The sequence below is a fragment of the Galeopterus variegatus genome, unplaced genomic scaffold (assembly GCF_000696425.1).
Source record: "Galeopterus variegatus unplaced genomic scaffold, G_variegatus-3.0.2 Scaffold605, whole genome shotgun sequence".
Lineage (NCBI taxonomy): Eukaryota > Metazoa > Chordata > Mammalia > Dermoptera > Cynocephalidae > Galeopterus > Galeopterus variegatus.
In genome coordinates this window covers 445,074-470,250 of record NW_007726716.1, presented here as the reverse complement: position 1 = coordinate 470,250, position 25,177 = coordinate 445,074, and the positions used below count along the sequence as shown (strand labels likewise).

The 25,177-nt window shown below is 42.5% G+C and overlaps 1 protein-coding gene across 1 annotated transcript in view; it reads left to right on the top strand.

Annotated features, from left to right (window-relative positions):
- MAP1B (microtubule-associated protein 1B) overlaps positions 1–24,885 on the top strand; it is a 104,716-nt gene extending 79,831 nt beyond the window's left edge. Inside the window, exons 4-7 of the mRNA XM_008570474.1 lie at positions 2,133–2,273; positions 9,441–15,903; positions 18,950–19,188; positions 20,402–24,885. Coding sequence (XP_008568696.1) covers positions 2,133–2,273; positions 9,441–15,903; positions 18,950–19,188; positions 20,402–20,557 — 6,999 coding nt within the window. The 3' untranslated portion in view covers positions 20,558–24,885. The remainder of the gene's footprint in view (positions 1–2,132; positions 2,274–9,440; positions 15,904–18,949; positions 19,189–20,401) is intronic.
- Positions 24,886–25,177: the final 292 nt, after the last annotated feature.

Below are 25,177 nucleotides of genomic sequence, written 5' to 3'. Positions count from 1 at the left end.
GCTATCCTGCACAACTCTTAACCACTGTTGGAAGGTAAGATATCATAGTGGTCTGAGCATGGACTCTGGCGTCAGACTACCTGGGTTCATAATCCAAGGTCTGCCACTGACTAGCTGGTAGCCTCGAGCAAGTTATTTAAGTTCTTTGTTTCAGTTTTCACCTCTATGAAATGGAGATCATAACAGTTCCTACATTTAATGTTTGTATTTAATATTGTGCTTAGAAGTGCCAAGTGCTTAGAATAGAGCTTGGCACACAATCACTGAAATGTACATGTTGGCTATTACTACCACTAATATTATTATTACAACTATATGAAATTGTTGCTAGAAGAGAGTAACTGGATATTTCAGAGCCCACTGTGATGTAAGAACTTGGCTGAAGCCAAGAATCCCTGGTCACCCAGGCCAGAGGAGATGATACAGCTCCATTTCCCACTTTATTACAGTTTAGCACCTTGGAGATGCGGTTGCTTCTTAGACACTAAAATCAAAGTCCCTGGGAGCCTCCATTATCTGCAGTGTCTTCTGCCCATGCTTTGAGCATCTCTGTGACAATATCCTGTTTTTTAAAAATTAAGATATAATTCACATACCGTAAAATCCATCCTTTTAAAGTATGCGACTCTGGTTTTTAGTATAGTTATAAAATTGTGCAACCATCACCAGTATCTAATTCCAGGAATGTCCATTACCCCCCAAAACCTGTGAACCCATTAGCAGTCACTTCTCATTCCTTCTCTTTGCTGGCAACCGCTAATCTACCTCTGTCTATAGATTTGCCTGTTCTGGACATTTTGTATAAATGGAATCATACAATATGTGGCCTTTTGTGTCTGGCTTCTTTCACTCGGCATAGTGTTTTCAAGATCCATTCATGTTGTAGCATCTATCAGTACTGCATTCCTTTTTATGGCTGAATAATATTCCCTTGAGTGGATATACCATATTTGTTTATCCATTCCTCAGTTGATGGGTATTTGGATTGCTTCCACTTTTTGGTTATGGTTATGTAGCCTGTTGTGACCCACTTCTGCCTACTTCAGATTAGCAAAACCTCTTTGACAATCTACTAAGGCACAAGAGTGAGGAAAGTGATGGGATAGCAATCTCTCTGTGACTAACAGAATCAGGACAGCTTGAAAAAACCTGGAAGATTAATGTATATCCAGGCACACTGCCTGAAACAGCTGTAAGAAATAAAAAAGGAAAAATAAGGATTTTGTAAAGGAATCCAGGATTGCCTGTGGAGCAGATGGGGCTGAAACAATGACTTACGTACATGTGTTTTCCCATGACTAGACTGTGGGGTTCCTGGGCAAGGGGTCATGGCCTGTTTACTTTTGTGTCCTCCCTCAGTGCCTAGCATGATGCCCGGCACGTAGTGTGTGTTGAACCTTCATGAATTGGGCTCAGAACGAATACCATGGTGCTTAGAGTGCTGTTTCTCCTGAGGGACAGCTGGCTTCCTGCCACTTAGAGTTCACAGAGAGTTCTGTAGTGCAATCCATTTGCAATTCTATTCCAAAGATTGCTATTCGGGATAGCCTTTCTTCATGTTCAGTGCCAAGCACCTTGCTGATCCCATTGGAGACTGCATCTGGAGCTATGTGCTTGCTGTATGGCTTGGAAGGAAAGCAAGCCTGGATGAGAAGGGCGGATTTAGGACCTGAGTTGGACACCTATCCTTCATGAGGGGGCAGTGGTATCTGGACTGAACGTGGTGACTCAGCCTGTGAGATACTCGCAAGTCTTCCCTGGTCTCGCAGACCCCATGCTGCTAGCAGACACTTCCCAACAGCTGTGGAGCAAATGGTTTACCAGCTGTGAAGACGGCCTCGAAAAAGAGGAGGAAACTGGGGGAGAAAGTCTCCTACTGTCTCGGTTGTAGCAAACTTTGAAAATGGCCTTCGTGGGTGAACTGATGAGCACGCTTTTTTGGTTTTATGGATGATTCCTACAGCCAGGGCTCTGTCCACCCCTCCCTCCTCTCCCTGCCCCAGGGTTAGGCTCTCAAGGAATGAAGCCTTTTATTGGTAATAAACTAGTGGCTCCAGAGGCCAGGCCTGTCCTGAAGGTGGGATGGCAGTGCCCCCCATGCCACATGTCCTGCTTGCTGTGCTTTGTTCCAGGTGCGCCTGATGATCACCGATGCTGCGCGACACAAGCTGCTCGTGCTGACCGGGCAGTGCTTTGAGAATACCGGAGAGCTCATTCTCCAGTCTGGCTCTTTCTCCTTCCAGAACTTCATAGAGATTTTCACCGATCAAGAGGTGGGTTCCCATCTGGGAATGTGTAAGTTTTCCAGTTGCTTGGTTATTGTTCTAGCCTTAGGCTGCTCTTTGAAAGCACTGGGGGAGATAATGCGGGAAGGGAAGGGAAGGGAATGGAATGTCACAGCTTCTTCGAAATAAACAAAACCGCGTGATCCAAAATAGTTTCATGGCTCATTGCCAAAAGAATTTAATTGGAATGATTCTTAATGTGCTTGGGATATAGATTGGGGGGAGGGGTTGGAACAGTCAACATCTTACAGATGAAAAAATGATAGAGAAACTTGAAATGACAGAGCCTAAAAGAAAACCCAGGTCTCCTGTTTTCTGAAAGAATACTCCAAAGAGCTCTTGGGCTTTCGGTAGAATTTAACTGCCTTAATCTCTTTCAGTACTTGTACCTACTTTTTCTGGTCTAATTATTTCTAATTTCTCTTACTTTGGGTGCCTGGTCCCAGTGTTTGAACTTGGGCTTTATGAACGGCCCACGAAAGAAAGAGGGCTTTAGAAAAGAAGGCATGTAGGAAAATGGGGCACTTCTATGAACTAAGAAAAAGACGGTTAAGATAGTTGCACTGAAGCTGGATCATTAATGTTTTTAATGAACATAGCTTATTCAAGAGTGGTGTATGTGAAATACTGAAAACTATTTGAAGCGAGCAGTATTTAGTAAAGTCAGATCAAAGATTTTAATTTATTTCTGCTTGAAATTTTATCCTGGCTGGGAAACTTTCCAAAATAATGTGTCCTTTTCATCCAGCTTATTTGTTTATAGCTGTTACAGGAACAATTCAGGGCGGTCACCATAGCAGGTTGGGGCCTGCCTGTAGCTGATGACAGATTTCTAAGTGGTGAGATTGAAGGCACTGACAAGAAGAGTTACCACATCTGTTTAAAACTGTCTTCCTGAGGTGGCAGCTTCTCAGTCTCACGGGCACTGCGAAGGGCCATGTGTCTTTCTGCATCCCATCTTCCTTAGGCCTGTGCTTCACAGAGGCATCTCTGTGTACTTGTCATCACTGGCAAGAACTGTAAGCAAACTGCCCAGCTTCATCTGGCTCACCTGGAGGCTTCTGTAAAAACACTGGTCAGAAAACATAACGATTTTCACTGTTCACCCATTGGGGGGCGGGCAATATAAAACTGTGAAAGGAGCGTTTTGCTTAGTGTTTGAAGCCCCAGCTCTCAGAAAGTGCGGTGTCACCTGCATGGTGAAGCACATAGCCTGGCTCCCCACAGCGAGAAAGGGACCCCCAGGCAGTCAGTTGGTTCCTTCCTGAGAGTCTTCAGGGCCTACTCACAGTTTGTAAATCTTTTACCATTTCAAAATGAAAGCGTTGGCCCTGTCTTCCTCCAAGGCTGTGGGAATTCAGGCTCCATGTCTCATTCTCTTGGTATTCACTACACCCACACATAGTAAAGGCCAGTAAACCACTGTTCGATTGCAATGAAATTCCAAAACTAGAGCTATAATTCTCACTGCCTACTGCCCTGAAATTGGTGTGTGATCACTATAAGGTCAGATCTTCTGTAAGATTGTGTTCCTATGCTCATGTTGTACCCTGGGGCAGTTGAGCATTTGGTAGCTCAGAGGTCACGCACACTACTAGCATCATGTCCCAGGGAAGGAAGAGAGCTGCAGAGGCCTGGAAGTGGCCCAGTGACATGGTGAGCACGTAAGTGGCCTGCTTGTAGGCTCATTTATATGCACATGGGCACCTTTCTGCGTTCTTGTGCAGTTCTGCAGTTAGTTTCTAGTGGTTGGTTTCTACCCAGGACGTTGATTTGTCTTTTTTGCTGTAAAAACAAACAAAGGAGATATGTGAAAAGAAGTGTTTGTCATTGCCAAGATTTTAAGTAAGAGGGGATCACGGTTCATCTATCTGGATCCCAAATAATATCCCCCGTCCTCTGTTTTTAAAATAAGGCATGGTGTGATGAACATTTCTGCTTAAATCATTTTTACTAGACCACGAAGGTAGAATTTTAGCACAGTGGACTGTCAAGTTTTGTCACTAGTTATAGAAAAAAAAAGAAATGGCCTCCACTGAAGAACTAGAGTTCTGTGGAAAGGCACATTCCCCAGGGTTTGTAACCACTGGGGTGGGTTCGGAAGGGAACACATTTTCATCGTACTCAGGCAGGTATCATTAAGGCCAGAGACTGTCATATTCTCTTTGCTGTCCCCATAACCCACATCCCGATATTTTGGAGAAAGCAGTGCTCAACACATATGGAAAAGAGCCGCTAGGATTTTCCCTAACAGACCAGATCAGTGGTGTCCAGGTGGTGGGGGAATGTGAGGGAGGCGGGAGGACAGTGGATAGAATTTACTGTCTTCCTCCTGCCCCAACCAAAGCAGCTCAGCCTTTCTTTTACATTGTGGACTTTGAAGAAAGGGTGCCACAGCTATAGTGGATTGAAAATCGCTGGACTAGACCATTGGTTATCAGCCTTGTGGAGCTATGATTGCCGATTGTTGCCTTGGCAAAAGGATGAGTACAGAATGACTCGGTAACAAAAGGACCTCAAAGGCCATTTGGTGTCCAGCTTTGTTCCTTTTATCCAGTCCTTGAAACATACTATTTAACCCCAGAGAAACCAGAAACACAATTTGAGAAACACGAAATCAATACTTTTTTTCCCCCGCACAAGAATAGCTAAAAATAAATGGACTGAAAAATAGAACTATCAGTGCTCTTTGAGTTTCAGGTTATTGGAGTCTTAATCATTGAAGGTCAGCTATAAAACCGGAACTTACAGATAGGACAACTGTCTGGCTAACCCATCCTTCTCTGAAATCTGGGGGTGGTGAAGTCTTTATCTCCTGGGGGCATTTTTCAGAATCTCTGTCTGAAAGTTTTTTCCATGTTTGTCTCATTTTATCTTTAAGGAAGGAATGTGATCTCTTTTCCATCTGTAGTATCCTAGATACCCGTCACCAACACTGTCGATTTTTCCCCCTCCAGATTAATCATCTTCAGTTCTACCCATGATTCTTCATAAAATATTAAAAGTTTCTTATATTCTGTGGTCACTGTCCTTTAAACCTCTTCCTCTGTCAAGAAGGGGAGATGGGACGGGTAGGGAGAAAGTTCAAGATTTCAGTCCTGGTCCTATTTTAGTGCTTTGGAGTTGCCAGACAATTGGATACATGAGTCCAGAGCTCAGAGAACTCAGAGTTGGCCTGGAGATATTAATGTGGGATCCATTAACATATTAGCGGGCTGGCCAGTTAGCTCACTCAGAGTGTGGTGCTGATAACACCAAGGTCAAGGGTTCAGATCCCCATACTGGCCAGCCACCCAAACAAACAAACCTACCCAAACCATTAGCCTATTAGAGGTATAGTATTAAAGCCCAGAAGACAGATGAAGTGATCTAGAGAAAGAAATGCATTAAGAAGAGAAAAGGGGCCAGATCTAGCATTTAAGGGTTAAGACCAAGGAGAAGGAGCCAGCAAGGGATACTTGTTTCAGTTTGTTTTGGGTCTAGTTTCTCTAAAATGTCATGACTCAAACTGAACACCATATTCCTGGAGTCATTTGACCAGGTTAGGATTGTAAGAGTCAACTTCTGTAGTTTTCAGTATAGTCTTCCATTAAATAAATCTAAAAGTAACTCTTGACCATCACCATGTAAAATTAAGTTTCAATGGGGAACGGATGTAGGCTTTGAGAAGCTCTGCAATTTACATAATTTGGGGGCTCCCTTTAAGAAAAAGAAAACACAGTTATTAACCCACAATATGTATAGGGATTTGGTAAGGGACCATGCCAGTAAGGAGCCTTGAAGTTTAAGCTTCTTTAGCTTCATGCTAAATCCATTTGACTGTCAACTAAAATCCTTGAGTCTTTTCCATGGATATTGTTGCTAAACCACATTTCCCAGTCCTGTACTTTACCCTGCTGGTTTATTAGACCTTACATTTATCCCTTTAGCATGCCATCCTGTTAGAGTTGACTTGGTCATCATCATCCCGTGTGAAGAGCTTTTATAACTATCTTAATTCTGCCATCCTACATTTCGCTCTGCCTCTATTTTCATGCTGTCCACAGGTTTGATAAGCACGTCTTTACTGTTTTCATCCAAGTGAATACTCCACCAGGACAGAAATGGGCCCTGAGGCAGCCCGTCACTGACCTCCCTCCAGGTTGACACTAAGCAGCACTATTTATATGGCTGGCTACAAATCCACCTAATTCTGCTATCACACTGTTCAGATATCCTGTTAAATGTCTTGTTAAAGCCCAGAGATACACCGTCTACTGTATTTCCTTGTCTGCCAAGCAAGTAACCTAATCAAAAAAGGAAATGTAGTTAGTAGGCCATGGTTTAGAAATTCAAATCTTGTTGCATTAAAATCATCTGCAGTAAAGCCATTTATTTCCAATATTTTCCTTTCTCTTTGGTATGCCTGCATTTAATCAGAAAAAGTAATTAACAAAAATGATTATCTTTGCCCCAAAGCAGTATTTCTCCCAGTCATGTCTGTCATCCATCTTTGTAAGAACTAGGGTAACAGTCAGTGTATTTGATAAGGATCAGCAGGCTTGTGTCACAACCCAGGACCCCACTCCAGGAAGACAGCATGTGTTGAATTGGCCAAATTTAGTGCAGGTCAGCAAACATCTATTGAGCCAGATTATGTGTAGGGGCAAAAAGATAACTAAGATACAAAGATACAGAAGACGTATTTTCTGCTCTCTAGAAACTTTTAGTGGGCTATCATAGTTACCATTTACTATGATGATGATTTCCCAATTTGTTTAAAAGTCCCAGTTTCCAAGTGTAAGAATCGGTCACAAGTTTCCTTGCCACTGCAAATGCTGTTGGATCCTCCTTATAGTTCCCGGACATTCATTGAATGAGCATGGATCGAGTGCCACTGTGGCTCTGGAGGCACTGACTCTCTATGGGCTTGTTGGCCCACGAGTCTGTGGGAAAACAGGTGCTTCCTTTCTGCTGTGTAGCTCCAAGGATGTAGTAGTTATTCCTCCTCCCTACCCAGTTGCGTCTGCCTCCTTCATGACTGGCTCTCTCTAGCCCTTGTCTCTGTGTTCTTGTGTCATTGTGCCCAGTATACTGCTATTTCTTAAGAAGGATCAGATTTCCCTCTCTGAAAGCAAACCTGCCCAGCAGTACGGGCTTTCTTCTCTGCTTTGCCTCATGCATCATATTTACCAACCTCTTGGTTGTTTTTCATGACCTCTGATTTCCTCAGGATTCTGTGCAACCTTGTTTTGTTTGGGGGTCATGTCTTGAGTTTCAGAGAAACTCTCTGTGTAGAGATGGAAAGATGGAACGTAGCGAGATACTCCTCAAGTCTTTTTACCTTTCCCTTGAACTTGGTGATTATACAAGTCACATCAAAAGAGCTAGTGATTGAATATCCCCTACACAGAGCTGGATTATACCCTTGTCTGCCCACTTCTCAGTTAGGGTAGAATTTCAAAAATTAAAATGAATTAAACTTAAATTTTAAATTTCACTGTTAAAAATTTAGCAATTTGAGTTATCCTGGATTTGCTCCTTAAAATATATTATAAAACATGAACAGTTTGCATGTGTTCTGTGTGAAAATTAGATCGAGAGTGACGGTGATGAGGGTCTAGGCTGATTATTGGACAAGAAACCGCTCATGTTTGTTTTGGCCAGTAAAAAATTTGAGCACCCCCAAGGACGGTTACCATTTGCTTCGTCAGTTTTCTTAGTTTCCCACATGAGAATTGATTCTTATCCCTTTTATAAGAGATTGTGAAATTGTCAGAGGAAAACAGCAAAGTTTTTATTATTTGCTATTTCGTGACCCTTCACTTAAAATATTATGCTGAGGACTAATTGGCTAACAAAATAAAAATGACTGTTTTACTACCATCTAACGTAGGAAAATTCAGATTCCGTAAATAGCCCTTACATATACACTCAATAGTAGGCCTCAGAATGTTAGCATTCAGGAGGTTATGCGAGATGGAGGAAACTGCTCTAATACTAGAAAGCAAGAGTTCAGACCTGCTGGCCCAGGGATGCTGGACCATATGAAATCTTTGTATTGCCCCTTCGCCATTTACTATGTAGGACACAGAGCGCTTATCAGTTGAAATTCTGAGCTGATTTATGAGCTTTACTGAAATGGGAAAAAGACTGGAATTTATGGCATGATTCTCCCTCACTATTTGTTAGACTGAGACCATGAAACATAATATATATGTTTAACATAACATAAAATGGAGTGAGAAAGAACACAGTGTTCTCACGAAACCACACTCTCTGTTTTGGTCCCTGTTTGCTTTTCCACATTCCCATCCTTGGGAAGTACTAAATGATGTGTTTGAGCCAAATTTGACCTTAGCCACTGACACCCAGCTTGCCCTGAAAAGAATGGGAGCAGTAAGAGAGCAGAGTGGCTTACCTTGGATTTAAACGTGAACAAATGGGGAATGAATTTGGTCATTGGCTTGTGTAATTAACCAACCACTTTAATCATCTCGGCTTCAATAAAAGCATTTGTATTTGCAGAGAATCTGCTGGGCGAACCACCCATGTTTTAAGCACTGTGCTCTGATTCCAGAAATTAGTGATTTTTTGTAGTAATGGGCAATCCATAAATTCATGTCTCCCATGGAGAAAAAATCCACCAAACTTTTTTCTGAATACCTTTAATATGTCAGTCAGGTCTTTTTTTTTTTTGCCAAGCCTAGTTGATTTAAAAAAAAAAATTTTTTTATATCAGTGGTGAAATGACTCACATAGCTTTCTCCCATGATAGTTTAATATTTTTTAAAGGGCATCTATGCTTGGCAAGTCCCCAGGGGTAATATTTAAAGTATTTCCTAACTGCTGTGGCACAAACAGCAGTCGTCTATATGATCGCTGGTCTTAGAACTGGAGTAGAGTTCTAGAGCAGGAACAGATGGTGGAGGGGTTGCAGGGGAGGTGCCAGGGAGAGGGGTGATGGTTGGGGGCTCAGGACAGATGCTGTTGGCCTTCTGGGATGCAAATATGTCAGCATTTAAACAACCACCATTGCTACACGAGTATGTCTCTGACACTGGCTCTGTGTACATCCAAAGATCTTAGAATACGCAGTCATAAATGGAGGTGATGGATCAGTGATAACAGTCACTTAAATGTTTGCTTGCTTTCTTTTCTTTTTTTTAAACTCAGATTGGCGAGTTACTGAGCACCACCCATCCTGCCAACAAAGCCAGCTTAACCTTGTTTTGTCCCGAAGAAGGGGACTGGAAGAACTCCAATCTTGACAGACACAATCTCCAAGACTTCATCAACATTAAACTCAACTCAGCTTCTATATTGCCAGAAATGGAAGGACTTTCTGAGTTTACTGAGTATCTCTCAGAATCAGTGGAAGTCCCATCTCCCTTTGACATCCTGGAACCTCCCACATCAGGTGGATTTCTAAAGCTCTCTAAGCCCTGCTGTTACATTTTTCCAGGAGGGAGAGGCGATTCTGCCTTGTTTGCAGTAAATGGATTCAATATGCTCATCAACGGAGGATCAGAAAGAAAATCCTGCTTCTGGAAGCTCATCCGACACTTGGACCGAGTGGACTCCATCCTGCTCACCCACATTGGGGATGACAATTTGCCTGGAATAAACAGCATGCTACAGCGGAAAATTGCAGAGCTCGAGGAAGAACAGTCCCAGGGCTCCACCACAAATAGTGACTGGATGAAAAACCTCATCTCCCCTGACTTAGGAGTTGTATTTCTCAACGTACCTGAAAACCTGAAAAACCCAGATCCAAACATCAAGATGAAGAGAAGCATAGAGGAAGCTTGCTTCACTCTCCAGTACCTGAACAAATTGTCCATGAAACCAGAGCCTCTGTTTAGAAGTGTAGGCAATACCATTGATCCTGTCATTCTTTTCCAAAAAATGGGAGTGGGCAAACTTGAGATGTATGTGCTTAACCCAGTCAAGAGTAGCAAGGAAATGCAGTATTTTATGCAGCAGTGGACTGGCACCAACAAAGACAAGGCTGAACTAATCCTGCCTAATGGTCAAGAAATAGATATCCCGATTTCCTATTTAACTTCAGTCTCATCTTTGATTGTGTGGCATCCAGCAAACCCCGCAGAGAAAATCATCCGTGTCTTGTTTCCTGGAAACAGCACCCAATACAACATCCTGGATGGCCTGGAAAAGCTCAAACACTTAGACTTCCTGAAGCAGCCACTGGCCACCCAAAAGGATCTCACCGGCCAAGTGCCTACTCCTGCCACAAAACAAGTCAAACTGAAACAGAGGGCCGATAGCCGGGAAAGCCTGAAGCCGGCCACTAAACCACTTCCCAGCAAGACTGTGCGCAAAGAGTCTAAAGAAGAAACCCCTGATGTTGCAAAAGCTAATCATGTGGAAAAGCCACCCAAAGTTGAAAGCAAAGAAAAGGTAACAGTGAAAAAAGATAAGCCAGTAAAAACAGAGACCAAACCTCCAGTGACCGAAAAGGAGGCGCCCAGCAAAGAAGAGCAGTCTCCAGTGAAAGCCGAGGTGGCTGAAAAGCAAGCCACAGATGTCAAACCCAAAGTTGCCAAGGAGAAGACAGTGAAAAAGGAAACAAAGGCAAAATCTGAGGAAAAGAAAGACGAGAAGGAAAAGCCGAAGAAAGAAGTGGCTAAAAAGGAAGACAAAACACCTGTCAAGAAAGAGGAAAAACCAAAAAAAGAAGAGGTGAAAAAGGAAGTCAAAAAAGAAATCAAGAAAGAAGAGAAAAAAGAACCCAAGAAAGAGGTTAAGAAAGAAACACCACTGAAGGAAGCCAAGAAGGAAGTTAAGAAGGAAGAAAAGAAGGAAATTAAAAAGGAAGAAAAGGAACCTAAAAAAGAAATTAAGAAGCTCCCTAAAGATGCCAAGAAATCACCTACTCCTGTGTCTGAAGCAAGAAAACCAGCTGCATTAAAACCAAAAGTACCCAAGAAGGAAGAACCCGTCAAGAAAGATTCTGTTGCTGCTGGGAAGCCAAAGGAGAAGGGGAAAATTAAAGTCATCAAGAAGGAAGGCAAGGCCACAGAGGCCGCAGCCATCAGCACTGCAGCCACCCTAGCAGCTGTGGCGGCAGCAGCTGGAGCAGTGGCCACTGGCCCTGCCAAAGAACTCGAAGCCGAGAGGTCCCTCATGTCATCCCCCGAGGATCTAACCAAGGACTTTGAAGAATTAAAGGCTGAAGAAGTCGATGTAACAAAGGACATGAAGCCTCAGCTGGAGCTAATTGAAGACGAAGACAAACTGAAGGAAACAGAGCCGGTTGAAGCATATGTCATCCAGGAGACAGAAGTCATCAAAGGTCCGGCTGAGTCCCCTGATGAGGGCATCACTACCACTGAAGGGGAGGGCGAATGTGAACAAACACCCGAGGAGCTGGAGCCAGTGGAGAAGCAGGGGGTGGACGACATTGAAAAATTTGAAGACGAAGGAGCTGGTTTTGAAGAGTCCTCAGAGACCGGAGACTATGAAGAAAAGGCAGAGACCGAGGAGGCTGAGGAGCCAGAAGAGGACGGGGAGGACCACGTGTGCGTGAGCACCTCCAAGCACAGCCTCACCGAGGATGAGGAGAGTGTGAAGGCCGAGGCGGACGTGCACCTCAAGGACAAGAGGGAGTCTGTGGCCAGTGGGGACGACCGAGCGGAAGAAGACATGGACGAGGCTGTTGAGAAAGGAGAAGCTGAACAGTCTGAGGAGGGCGATGAGGAGGACTACGAGCCTGGAAAGACTGACGCTGAAGACTACGTGATGGCCGTGGTTGACAAGGCTGCGGAAGTGAGTGGTGCGGAGGATCAGCATGGCTTCCTTACCACATCCACCAAGGCCTTGGGAGCCCAGTCTCCTGGCCGAGAGCCTGCATCTTCAATTCACGATGAGACTTTACCTGGAGGCTCAGAGAGTGAGGCCACCGCTTCAGATGAGGAGAATCGAGAAGACCAGCCCGAGGAATTCACTGCCACCTCTGGCTACACTCAGTCTACCATTGAGATATCCAGTGAGCCCACCCCAATGGATGAGATGTCCACTCCTCGCGACGTGATGAGCGATGAGACCAACAATGAGGAGACAGAGTCCCCATCTCAGGAGTTTGTCAACATCACCAAGTATGAGTCTTCGTTGTATTCTCAGGAATACTCCAAACCTGCTGTCACACCGCTCAACGGATTATCTGAAGGGTCAAAAACAGACGCCACTGATGGCAAGGATTACAACGCGTCAGCCTCCACCATATCACCACCCTCGTCCATGGAGGAAGACAAGTTCAGCAGATCTGTTCTACGGGATGCTTACTACTCCGAAGAGAAAGAAGTGAAAGCCAGCGCCATGTTGGAGATCAAAGACACCATCTCGGCAGTCCCAGATGAGAAACTTAGCCCATCCAAGAGCCCGTCCCCGAGTCCATCTCCACCATCTCCCATAGAAAAGACCCCCTTGGGAGAACGTAGTGTGAACTTCTCTCTAACACCCAATGAGATTAAAGTGTCTACAGAGGCAGAAGCAGTCCCAGTGTCTCCTGAGGTGACCCAAGAAGTAGTTGAAGAACACTGTGCTAGTCCCGAGGATAAGACTTTGGAAGTGGTGTCACCGTCTCAGTCTGTGACTGGCAGTGCTGGCCACACACCCTATTACCAGTCTCCCACTGATGAAAAATCCAGTCACCTCCCTACCGAAGTCATTGAAAAACCACCAGCAGTTCCAGTGAGTTTTGAATTCAGTGATGCCAAAGACGAGAGTGAAAGGGCTTCCATAAGCCCCATGGATGAGCCTGTGCCTGACTCAGAGTCTCCTATTGAGAAAGTGTTGTCTCCTTTACGCAGCCCTCCCCTAATTGGATCCGAGTCTGCATATGAAAGTTTTCTAAGTGCTGATGGCAAGACTCCTAGCCGATGTACTGACAGCCCCTTTGAAGAAAAGAATGGAAAACAAGGCTCTCCAGACCAAGTAAGTCCAGTTTCTGAAATGATTTCCACTGGTCTTTACCAAGACAAAGAGGAAGGGAAACGTACAGACTTTATACCTATAAAGGAAGACTTTGGTCAAGAAAAGAAAACTGATGATGTTGAAGCAATGAGTTCTCAACCAGCTCTGGCTTTGGATGAAAGGAAATTAGGAGATGTTTCTCCAACACAAATAGATGTCAGTCAGTTTGGATCTTTTAAAGAAGACACCAAGATGTCCATTTCTGAAGGCACTGTCTCAGACAAGTCAGCCACTCCTGTTGATGAGGGTGTAGCAGAAGACACGTACTCTCATATGGAGGGTGTGGCCTCAGTCTCCACAGCCTCTGTGGCTACAAGCTCATTCCCAGAGCCAACAACAGATGACGTGTCTCCTTCTCTGCATGCCGAGGTTGGCTCTCCACATTCCACAGAAGTAGATGACTCTCTTTCAGTGTCTGTTGTGCAAACACCTACCACTTTCCAGGAAACAGAAATGTCTCCATCTAAAGAAGAATGCCCAAGACCAATGTCAATTTCTCCACCAGACTTCTCCCCTAAAACAGCCAAATCCAGGACACCAGTTCAAGATCACAGATCTGAACAGTCCTCCATGTCTATTGAATTTGGCCAAGAATCTCCTGAGCACTCCCTTGCTATGGACTTCAGTCGACAGTCTCCAGATCACGCTGCAGTGGGTGCAAGTATGCTTCACATCACTGAAAATGGGCCAACTGAAGTGGACTACAGTCCCGATATGCAGGACTCCAGTTTATCACATAAGATACCACCAATGGAGGAGCCGTCCTACACCCAAGATAATGATCTTTCTGAGCTCATCTCAGTATCTCAGGTAGAGGCCTCCCCATCCACCTCTTCTGCTCATACCCCTTCTCAGATAGCTTCTCCTCTCCAGGAAGACACTTTATCTGATGTCGCTCCTCCCAGAGATATATCCTTATATGCCTCACTCACCTCTGAAAAAGTGCAAAGTCTGGAAGGAGAGAAGCTCTCTCCGAAATCTGATATCTCTCCACTCACCCCACGAGAGTCCTCTCCTTTATATTCACCTAGTTTTTCAGATTCTACCTCTGCAGTCAAAGAGAGCATAGCAGCTTGCCACACCTCCTCTTCTCCACCAATAGATGCAGCATCCGCCGAGCCCTATGGCTTCCGTGCCTCAGTGTTATTCGATACAATGCAACACCATCTAGCCTTGAATAGAGATTTGACCACATCTGGTGTGGAGAAGGAGAGTGGAGGGAAGACTCCTGGTGAATTTAGCTACACCTATCAACAGTCTGAGAAAACAACAGGGTCCCCAGATGAAGAAGATTATGACTATGAGTCTTATGAGAAAACCACCCGGACCCCAGGTATGGGCAGCTATTACTATGAAAAGACAGACAGAACCACAAAATCTCCAGGTGACAGTGGCTACTCCTATGAGACCATCGGGAAAACCACCAAGACCCCCGAAGATGGTGGCTATGCCTATGAAATTACTGAGAAGACCACACGAACCCTCGAAGAGGGTGGGTACTCATATGAGATAAGTGAGAAGATGACCAGGACCCCCGAAGTGAGTGGTTACAGCTATGAAAAGACTGAGAGGTCTAGAAGGCTCTTGGATGACATCAGCAATGGCTATGATGACTCTGAGGATGGTGGCCACACACTTGGGGACTCCAGCTACGCTTATGAGACCACTGAGAAAATTGCCAGTTTCCCTGAGTCTGAAAGTTACTCCTATGAGACATCTCCAAAAACGACAGGACCCCCTGATACTTCTACATACTGTTACGAGACTACAGAGAAAATCACAAGAACTCCCCAGGCATCTCCGTATTCCTATGAGACTGACCGATGCTTCTCTGCAGAAAAGAAGTCCCCATCAGAAGCCCGCCAGGATGTTGATTTATGCCTCGTGTCCTCCTGTGAATACAAGCATCCCAAGACAGAGCTTTCACCCTCCTTCATTAATCCCAATCCTCTCGAGTGGTTTGCCAGTGACGAGCCCACTGAAGAGTCCGAGAAGCCCCTCACTCAATCAGGGGGAGCCCCACCACCTCCAGGAGGAAAGCAGCAGGGGCGACAGTGTGATGAAACTCCTCCCACCTCAGTCAGCGAGTCGGCGCCGTCCCAGACCGACTCAGATGTACCCCCGGAGACTGAAGAGTGCCCCTCCATCACAGCTGATGCAAATATTGACTCTGAAGATGAGTCGGAAACCATCCCCACAGACAAAACTGTCACATACAGACACATGGACCCACCTCCAGCCCCCATGCAAGACCGCAGCCCTTCTCCACGCCACCCTGATGTGTCCATGGTGGACCCAGAGGCCTTGGCCATTGAGCAGAACCTGGGCAAAGCTCTGAAGAAAGACCTGAAAGAGAAAACCAAAACCAAAAAGCCAGGCACAAAGACCAAGTCGTCTTCACCAGTCAAAAAGGGTGATGGGAAGTCCAAGCCCTTGGCAGCTTCACCAAAACCAGGGGCCTTGAAAGAATCCTCAGATAAGATGTCCAGAGTGGCTTCTCCTAAGAAAAAAGAATCTGTGGAAAAAGCAACGAAAACCACCACCACTCCTGAGGTCAAAGCTACACGTGGGGAAGAGAAAGACAAGGAGACCAAGAATGCCACCAACACGTCCACATCCAAATCAGTCAAGACTGCTACTGCAGGTAGGTGGAGGGGGCAAGCCCCGTGATATGGGCATCAGGAATTCTGCTTTTATCTGGAGCTTCTCGTATTTCCAGTTGACTTCCTGAACTGGGAAGATGAGAGAGCACAAATAGATGCTTTACCTCCCCGGGCAAGCCCCGTGATATGGGCGTCAGGAATTCTGCTTTTATCTGGAGCTTCTCGCATTTCCAGTTGACTTCCTGAACTGGGAAGATGAGAGAGCACAAATAGATGCTTTACCTCCCCTTTTCTATTCTCTTCTGCCCAAAGGTATATATCTCAGTGCAGTGTGGCCCTTAGGCTTGAGTCTTATAGCTCAGCATGTGGCCCAAAGCAGCTGTGACTCACCTGACAGGATTCCTGGATTTGCACCATTCCAGACCACAGTAACTGCAGCCCTTTTCTAAATTTTCAGAGCCAAGGATACATATTTCAAGCTCTGGGAGACTGGCTTCAACCATGCTGGCCCCAGAATCAAGTTAAGATGACACAGGCCAGGAGTACACAAAAGCCTAGGGAGAACCAGAGGTTCCATGGCAAGCCTGGAATAACCAGTCTAGGCCCAATATTTAGAGTCCTTTTAAAAAAAGAATAGTTATCAAATTTTAAAATTAAAAATTATAAAATTTTTATTAAAAAAATCATCAGGTTGGAGATAACATCCCCATTAAAGGCAGCATACTATTTTCTTGTCAGCTGATGAAGACCATAATTTCAGTTGACAAGTGAGCACCGAATACATACTGAGAGAAAAACACTGAAGTCTCCTTTGGTATCCTCCTCTTCCCCACGGGAACAAGGACAGAGACTCAGAAGGCTATTTCAGACTGAAATTCCCACTCGGCAGAAGCAGACTTCTGATCATTCCTGTTTTGGTCCCAATTTCCAGATTTATTAGGTTTTCAGCAATGATCTGGGTTTTTGATGAAACTGTGGCAGCATAGCTTTATTCTGTTGCTTCGTATCAATCACAGGGATTTGCATTAATACACTTATTTGCTTTACATAATTATTCAGGGATTTTAGATCACAATTCACAAAGTAATATAAATTGATGCAAACATATAAAGCAAAAAATTTAAATAAAATTTTCCTTTGATTTATTAGGAAAATATGATAGCTCTCAAATTGAGTGCATTTTAGTATATATTAGTTATAGCTGCAAATGTTTACATTAAATAATACCCAGCATCAATTTTAGGACTAAGTTTTTATCAGATTTGGTCTTCTTATGTGCACATAGAAAACAAACTGAATTTGTTCTTGCCTAGAGTGATTGGAAAAAACACCAGATAATTAACTCCATGGTCTGAAAGAGTTGACAACTGACTTGCACTTTAAGAGAAAACATGAAATCCATTCAAACAGATAAAAATCAACTGAATTTTTCAAAACATACAGACCCTAGCCCACACAATTGATTCTTAAAAAAAAAATTTTTGACAGATTATCTATAGGCAAAGTAATAAAAGAAGATGAGTTAACTTTAATTTACTTTGTAAATGCTTTTAGATTTCTAAAAAGGCAAAATTGCACTACTATTATTAAAACAATCTGGGTTGACTTTTGACAGTGCCCTCAGTGTTTCTAGGAGCAGTATTCATTTGGTGTTAATGGTAATGATTTAGAGTACAAGGGGAATTTGTAGACATATTTAATTTTTAGAAGAACCATAACTCACAAACTTCTACTACAAGTCAGAATTCTTTAGGAGACCCCCCACATAGATATTTTGAGGGCTTTCAGCTCAGATTCATTCAAATTTATTTTGGCCTGTTTGTCTATTTGTAAAACGAGTCAGTTTATTCAAATATCAGTTTGGTGGATTCACGCCACTCCCCTACCCCAGTAAAAAAAACAAAACCTGGACAACTGATGGAATTCACTGGTGGTTTTAACTCTAGGATGACAGTCTTTAAACATCCCATGCAGAAAGGAAAGAGGATTAAACATATAGATAGAATCGAGCTGGTGTTTTAAATGGCTTTGTAGCAGTGGTCAAACCAGCTGCACAATAGAATCAACTGGGATGCTTTAAAAAGACGGTGGTGCCAGGCCCCACCCCTAGTGCAATTAGGTCAGACCCGAGGGTGAAGCCTGGGTATCAGTATTAAGTATCGGAGGTGATTCCAATTACATGGTCGGGATGAAGAACCACTGCCTTAGAATGCTAGTTCTGTTACTGTTTCCAAAACTTTCAACCTTCTAACTGGAACAAGTTAGGAAGCCAGCTCATCAAATAAGGTGCAAGGAAACTTTGTTAATTTGAATCTTTACTTTTCCCAGGCCTTTCTGATTTAGACTGTGAATTTTGGCTGCAGGATGCCCCTTTCCCCAGTGTAGCATGTCTTGATTAGTTAGAGAAAGCCTAGTCTTTCTGAACCTTCCTTTGCCAAAGTTTGGTGTCCAGCCTTGTCTAGGGAGAGATATCTCTTTTCAGAGTTCTGGGCTAAGGAGAGAATATAGTGTTTTATCAGTTTATGAATGAGGTTGAGGTGCTGAGGGTCTTGGAAGTCATATGGGGTTAAGATCTGAAACATTCACTAGGTCAAATGTTAGGGTATCATATTCAGCTGTGGGCAAAACTGCTATCAAATGAGACCCTAAAGTGGATTACTAAGATGAGTTAATTATGGTTGGCCAAACGCAGATGCTTCCTTTTGACTTTTAAAATCTGTTTCTTAGATCACCTTTCAAATTAAGATGCACCTTAGTAGGTCCTCTAGGAAGGGTATTGCTCTCTCACTCGTTCTTCTGGAGAGACCTTGAAACTCTTCCTACTTCCTAATGAGTTGTTCACAAATGGAAACCCTCCTTTTTCCCTCCTGTTTCATTTCTCCTACTGACATGGTAAACAACTGTGTTATATTTTCTCAAATTGCTAGTGTTAAATGCCCCCTAAAAGTTACCAGGGAGGTGGAAATGCTGTCCCCTCTTTGCGTGTCCCGGAGGACCTGCTTGTGGGTGAGGAAGGAAGGTGTACTGGATGTGTGGGTCTCTTCACAGTGCTGTGACCCTTGCTTTGTCTTTGTTTATTTACTAAAGGACCAGGAACCACCAAGACAGCCAAGGCCTCAGGCGTGCCTCCAGGCCTCCCTGTGTATTTGGACCTGTGCTATATTCCCAATCACAGCAATAGTAAGAATGTTGATGTTGAATTTTTCAAGAGAGTGAGGTCGTCCTACTACGTGGTGAGTGGGAATGACCCTGCTGCTGAGGAGCCCAGCCGGGCTGTCCTGGATGCCTTGTTGGAAGGGAAGGCTCAGTGGGGCAGCAACATGCAGGTAAGAGCTCCAGAACAGTGTCTGCACTGCAGATTGAGCTGAGGCCAGAGGCAGAGGTGTAAGTTTAAAGAGGCACCTTTATGATTATGGATCCATTGTGCCTTATGAGTCCGTCACACATGAAATATCCTGAGGATATAGTCGCTTTAATACATAGAAGATAGTCTGAAATAGTATTCTTAGCACCAACAACAAACACGGCCTTGGAGAAAGCCACCTTGCCTAAGGCATAATTCATTTATTTTCAAAATGGGCCCAAGATTAATTGCCCTTCCCACCAGTACACCAAGAATGTGTGTGAATCAAAGTGGTCATATTTCCTTGTGAGAGCTGCTGAAGAATTGTCTTCACTCCTTTGTGTTTTACAAGTAGACCAAATCTAGAAATATGGCCACTTAGAAAATCAGCTGTCCATGTGAAATCCCACAGTAGGAGCATTGCTGAAAATGGTCCCCAGCAGGACATTCCCAACTCCCAAACTTTATGTCTGGCCATGAATGACCCTTATTAATTCAGCTGTGATCTTTGCTTATTTTAGTTTTAGTTGTGGTTCTGTACAGAATCACTTAGTAAACTGTTTGCATAATATTAAATAGAAATTACTTGTTATTTAATCATATGAAATCTAATGAGAAGCATCTAGTGGCTTCTTAATGAATATTAGATGGAATTTTTTCTATTCAAGCATTACCTAACCACTCCACTCCATCCACAACCACACACACAAATTAAAGATACAAATCTTTGTTCTCAGGACAGTGGTACACACGATGAGTGGGTTTTGAGGGCTTTGAGATGCAATAATAACTAAAACTTCTTGAATTAAATATGTAATATCTTTTATGCAAAACTTACCAGTTGTGTTAAAGGAAATACAGAAAATTACATCTTAAGTAAAGCAATTCTCCTAACACTGGAGAGTTGAAAAGCTGACAGTGAAGGTAGTTGAACTAATTGACAAGTCATTAATTGCTTTTGGTTCCAGCCTTCAACTCTCCCCAGGAAAAAGTAGTTTTTTTTGTTTATTTGTTGGTTTTTTTGCAGCTTTATTCTGGTTCTTAGAAAATATAAGTTGAGAAATCTTTTGCATTTCTTGAGGAAAAGAGAAAATTTTCCTTTAGTTCCCCTTCTTCTAACTAATATTAGAAGTTGTTCTCTTTTCCACCTGGTTTCTGTCTCTGCCCTTTAACAGCTATTTTCTCAATCCCTGTAGGTGACTCTGATCCCAACTCACGACTCAGAAGTGATGAGGGAATGGTACCAAGAGACCCATGAGAAACAGCAAGACCTCAACATCATGGTTTTGGCAAGCAGCAGCACAGTGGTTATGCAAGATGAATCCTTCCCTGCATGCAAGATTGAGCTGTAAAAACCAAGGCCAGCCACGCCACAGGATTTGAACTTTGTTTCCAGAAATTCTTCAATTTGAAACCACCTTTTCTAAAAAGCCAATTCGTCTAATTAAGTTGCTGAACAATGACCTGCCAAATGCTATACTGTGTCATGGTGATGCAAGTCACTAATTTTTCTCAGTTTTTGCTGATTGCTAAGGGAAGTAACAGTATTCCCACATAGGGTTCAAGTTACTGCAAAATTACCTACCCCAGTTCATCTCTGCTGAACATTTGGAAACCATGCACTAGCAAACCCAACTGACTTCTGCTAGGTAGAGGCATTTGTCTTAGAGAGAGAAAGAGAGAGAGTGAGAGAGATAGAGAGCAAGCGAGCGAGAGAGAGCACATAAAGAGAATGCAGGAGAGAGAGAGAGACAGAAAGAATGAGAAAGAAAAAGAATGCAAGAGAAGGCAATGTAATGGTAAAGAGTTCTGGTGAGAGACCCAGAGAGAAAAAGAGAGAGTAGGGTGGGGTAAGGAGGAAAAAAATAACCAATAATTAGGTCTGCATTTTCTCAGGCAGTAGGTATTCTATAGTCTACAGAGGCAAAGTTTTCCATTTTGTCAGTCTGAGTCATCAAAAAGGGTCTTAATTTGGCTGGGAGAAAACAAAAAGGACAAAACTTGTTATGAGGGTACGTAAGATTTTCACACCTTAATTAAGCTCCTTCAGTTTGAAGGCTGCAAACTGACATAATGTAGTAAGTGTGGACTGGATATTCAAGTGGTTTGATCCCCATTCAGAACTCTCAGACTCTTTAAACGGAGTAGATTGATCTAAGGCATGCTCCCAGCATTTGTCCACCCACTTCATCCACTTTTAGTCAATTAACCTGCACGTGGTAACACCCAAGTCCACCCCAATTAACTGAAGCAAATACCAAAGCAGTTGGGAGTACATACGGTAGACAATTTGCCTTAGGAAGTGACTTGAATGTACAAAGATACTTGATGCACTTATTTTTTAATGTGAGACAGCAAGTTTATAAAACATCCGTGTAGGATTATAGATACTCCAGTTAAAGGACCCCGAGTGTGCGCATGTGGGGGTACTAGAAGCTGACCTGATTGGTCCAACAGTTTGCTGAGTCATGCGTGTTGAATACCACTTCGGTGCACCTGTGGCCCCTCAGCCAAACCAGTTGAGCCTTTCATAGCTTCTTTACTACTGCAGGTTCAAGATTGAAATGGCTTCTATGATCAGAACTGGGAAAACAGTGAGTCTTATGGTAGAAGAGGTTTGCAGCAAGTGTACAGTATTTACCTTCCTTTGTCTTACATTGGCTTTTTAAATTTTCCATTAATTTCAACATAATTATGGGAACAAGTGTACAGAAGAATTCTTTTTTTTTTTTTTTAGATATGTGAGAACTTTTCATAGATGAACTTTTTAACAAATGTTTTCATTTACAGGAAAATGCAAAGGAACTTTTCAAGTGATAGTCTTTTTTTTTTTAAAGTGTTTCATAAGACAAAAATTGAATAATGTTTTTTGAAGTTCTGGCAAGATTGAAGTCTGATATTGCAGTAATAATATTTATTAAAAACCCATAACTACCAGGAATAATGATACCTCCCACCTTTGACTCCCATAACATAAAAATCTGAGTATGTGCTATTTGAGAGTCGGGGAGAATGGCATGGTAGGCTACTTTTCAGGGCTTTTGAAAGTACATACTTCCTTCAAGATCTTCAACCATGAGGTAAAAGAGCTAAGTTCAAAGAACACTAACATAAATTTGCTTTGGGATTTTCTTTTCTGGGAAATAAAACAAACAAAAAAAAGGTAGTAGTACATTGAAAACAAGTGAATTCCCAACTCCTGTGGTTCATCAGGTAGAGTTAAGAGACATTTTCCATCATTGTCATTATTGAACTATGAACGTAGGTAGTCAGATCACGATTAAAACTGTTGTCAAGTTTCAAGCTGCAGATCAATGCACCCAGTGTTCAGATGTGGCAAACTTCTCAGTGACAACTGTGCTGTGCTCTGTCACGTTAAGTTTCCTGCAGACTCTGAAGTCTACGGAGTAGTACACAATGACCTCATTTTATTTTCTATGTTAGTTATTTATTTCAAAAGTAACATTTTAGTTTATTTTTGTCTGATAAGTGTATGTTTTGCACTGCTAACTATTAGGGTTTAAACAATTCTTCAGGGTCCTTTCACTGAGGACCTATTGCAGTCTACTTAATGCTGTGAATTACATTTTTCAAATGTTTAATTTTTTTAAGAAAATTAATATTCTATTTTTGTTAGGCTTCTCTAGAAATACAGCTTTTATTTATTACCCATTTCTTTCAAGTCCTTAAAAATAACACATTAAGGGTACAAAAAACACATAATGGAAAAGTCATTGTGACGAAAATGGATTTCACTGCATATAAAAACTCATCTACTTCATACTTATTTTATGAGACAACCTAAGATACTCAAGATAACCATTTAATGGTTAGCTGTTGAGTAGGTCCACATAACGCATGGGAAATGAAAACAGATTTCTAGCTTCTTGCCAAATCCAGACCTCTGGTTGATTTTTCTTTGATAGAAGATGGAGTTATTTTCCAATTTCCCAAATTAATTTTATTTAACAGGTATATTATTTTGTTTTTAAAAAGTACAAACACTTTTAGGAGAATTATAGCCAGTCTTCAGTGATAACCACTCTACCCTACTCCCTTTTTTCTTTTCTTTCTTTCTTTCTTTTTTTTTTCCTGCTATGGGATTTAATGGGAAAAATATATAAAAACTGTCACTGGTCAGCTGGCTCTTTTTCCTATGAACTATCAGTACCTTTCTCCATCCATTATTCTCAATGTTGACCACAGAGCCTGAGTATACCAAGAAAACCAATATTTGCATTACAGGTTGCTCCTGTCCTCCAGACACCTTTCCTACCTGTGTGACTAACCTAATTTTGCTAGTTCCGTAAATACACAATTAGTTTAGTACCAGCCATCACAATGTACCATGTACATTCATGGTGAGAGCTAAAGATCGACGTAGACTTCTAAGAGCTTTGTTCATACTGTTACTTAATCCAATTGTATAGATTGAATACTTGAGTGGAAGGAATTTATACTCTGTTTAAGTGATTGGATTGGATTCTATTGAGGTAGCACTCATGATCATGACCTTTTTGGTAGTATTCTTAAAATTCTACAGATACTAAATGTTAGAGACGATCCTCCATTTTCAATTTTAATCAATTTTATCCCCTTTCTCAAAACCCCAACCCTTGTGCATGCTTTCTCAGTCTTGTGGTGGGACTGAATACAATGACTGACTCCCCTGCCCCCAACACCATTTTCCATGGAGTTAAAAAGAATTTTTTTTTTTCTTAAAGTTACATATCATAGTGAATGGTTTCCCCAGTGTATATAAATGTTTTAAGTGTCTCCAATAGCTTATGCAGTTTAGGAGCTTTCCAATACTCATTTAATAAGATTTAATCATTTGCTAATGGAAATTTTACCACCTTTCATTTTCCCTCTGTTACCAAATTTCAGCTCTCAGGAGCTGCTCTACAATTCTGAAATTGCTTTTCTTGCCTCTCTTTAGTCACCTGTCACAGGAGGTTCCTGCTCCGTAATGATGTTGTGAGTTAGGATAACAACTTTTTTTGTGCTTCAGGTTTAGAAAAAAAGATCCTGTTTCCACTTTAAAGGAACTGTAGTCTTTTATCTTTTAACCAACTGAACAACACACCAAAAGCAGCCTAGGGATGAGCATTTCTTTGAAAGCAATTAGGTTATTCACCTGGTATTAAAACTATTTACTATTTTTAAAAAATCTGTGACTTTATGAAGTCAATTTAAAAGGTAGCATCAAAAACTGAAAAGGAAGGGAAAAAATAAACAGCTTCTCTGCACTTGTTTGGAGCTCCCCAAAACAGGAGCCATCGAGAAGAGGCATCAAGACCAGGCTGCCCTTTCGAGAGCACTCTGCAGCAGTTCTGAGTCACGCTTTCCACACTGCATGCAGCCTTCTCTTTCCAGCCCTGGAAAGAAGTGGTCTTGAGCTCGGCTGAGAAGCACTTCACACTCCTCTCTCTTGTTCTGAATGGTGTTTGTGTCAGTCTGCAGCTGTGTATGGTATATGTCCTATAATCCTGCATCACTTCTATCCTATCCAGTCATATCTAATGTAGAAAATTAGTTTCCAGTGAAAGTAATATGTAGTGCTTTTATGATATTTGTGTGCAATATCCCCTCTTCCATTGAGGATATTTGATGTAAAGGAAAACAAAAAACAAAAAAAAAAACTTCAGTTCCACAATAAAATACAAAAGTGGCAAAAGTTCACGTGTGTGTTGTGTTGTCTTTCGCTTTGTGTTCCCAACTTGGGCTCATCAGAAGTTGGGCTTTGCCACCTACACAGAACACTGGGAAGCCAAGGTGGTCATGACAGGGGTAAGTAACTGTGGTCTTTTCAGGGTGAATCGCTAGGTTTTGACAGACAGCTGAGAGGGTCCTTCTACTAACTTTTGCACCTGCTATCTCGTTATCTTTTATAGCCAAGCCCTAGAGGATGTTAGAGTCGAAGGACAGAAACTGGGAGGTGAGGGGAAGGAACTATTAAAATTATTGCTTAA